At 64.0% G+C, this 1,408-nt stretch overlaps 1 protein-coding gene across 1 annotated transcript in view; it reads left to right on the forward strand.

The window, feature by feature from the left end:
* The window catches only part of TBX3 (T-box 3), an 11,587-nt gene extending 10,307 nt beyond the window's left edge, over window positions 1-1,280 (forward strand). Inside the window, 2 exon segments of the mRNA XM_014463883.2 lie at window positions 190-486; window positions 489-1,280. Coding sequence (XP_014319369.1) covers window positions 190-486; window positions 489-977 — 786 coding nt within the window. The 3' untranslated portion in view covers window positions 978-1,280.
* Window positions 1,281-1,408: the final 128 nt, after the last annotated feature.

A 1,408-nucleotide genomic window follows, 5' to 3' on the forward strand; every position in this document is an offset into this window, starting at 1 on the left:
GGGAAGGGGCGGTGTATCTCATTATTAGCTTACTGAATGTTTCCACTGAAGTTAGGGAGGATCCACCGCTCCCATTTTGCAGATCAGAAAACTGAGGCACTAGAGAGGTTAAGGGGCTTGCGGGGTGTCACCCTGCTAGTGAGTGGCTGAGCCAGGTTTCATCCTGGGGAGCTGGCTTCCAGGGCCCAGCTTGGAGCTCACGCCCTTCCGCCATGCTCTTGTCCCCCTCCTTCGGCAGATCTGTGTCCCAGCGAGGGTGAGAGCGACGCCGAGGCCGAGAGCAAAGAGGAGCACGGCCCGGAGGCCTGCGACGCGGCCAAGATCTCCACCACCACGTCGGAGGAGCCGAGCCGCGACAAGGGCAGCCCCGCGGCCAAGGCGCACCTCTTCGCGGCCGAGCCCGGCGGCCGGCCCCGGGACAGCGGGCGGCTGGACAAGGCGTCGCCCGACTCGCGCCACAGCCCGGCCACCATCTCGTCCAGCACCCCGCGGCCCTGGGCGCGGAGGAGCGCCGGAGCCCGGGCCGGGAGGGCGCCGCCCCGTCCAAGGCCGAGGAGGCGCGCGCGCTGCCGGCCAAGGAGGCCTTCGCGCCGCTCACGGTGCAGACGGACGCGGCCGCCGCGCACCTGGGCCAGGGCCCCCTGCCCGGCCTCGGCTTCGCCCCCGGCCTGGCGGGCCAGCAGTTCTTCAACGGGCACCCGCTCTTCCTGCACCCCAGCCAGTTCGCCATGGGGGGCGCCTTCTCCAGCATGGCCGCGGGCATGGGACCCCTGCTGGCCACCGTGTCCGGGGCCTCCACCGGCGTGTCGGGCCTGGATTCCACGGCCATGGCCTCCGCCGCCGCGCGCCAGGGACTGTCGGGGGCGTCTGCGGCCACCCTGCCCTTCCACCTCCAGCAGCACGTCCTGGCCTCTCAGGTATTTATGCTCCGTCCTCCTGCCTCCTCCCCAGCCCCTCCCCCAGTCCCTCTGGTCTAGTAGCTTTAAATGATAATAATTGCTAGGTGCAAGGGTGTATCTCCTAGATTCATCACCACCTTACACTGCCCCCTCCCCAATACTTAAATTTTTTCTAAGTTAAGGATGTTCATAGCAGAGTAGGTAGGTGGGTGGGTAATAATAAACTATACACAGCACTTACGTTGTGCCAGGTACTCTTCTGAGGTACTTGATCTATTCTGACTTCTGTGGTACGGGTATCACCTCCACTTTATAGATGAGGCCCAGAGAGGCTGAGCAACTTACCCAAGTCACACAGCGGTAGGTGGTGGAGTAAGGCTCTACCCAGGCAGCCTGACTCCAGGGCCTTTTCCAGCGCTGTGATTTAGCTTCAGCGCTGCAATCAGACAAGGGAGAGCCTGGAGCGAAGTGACTCCCGGGGATGGGAACTGAATCTCTCATCCCCCAGC

The sequence above is a fragment of the Myotis lucifugus genome, unplaced genomic scaffold (genome assembly GCF_000147115.1).
Source record: "Myotis lucifugus unplaced genomic scaffold, Myoluc2.0 scaffold_226, whole genome shotgun sequence".
Classification (NCBI taxonomy): domain Eukaryota; kingdom Metazoa; phylum Chordata; class Mammalia; order Chiroptera; family Vespertilionidae; genus Myotis; species Myotis lucifugus.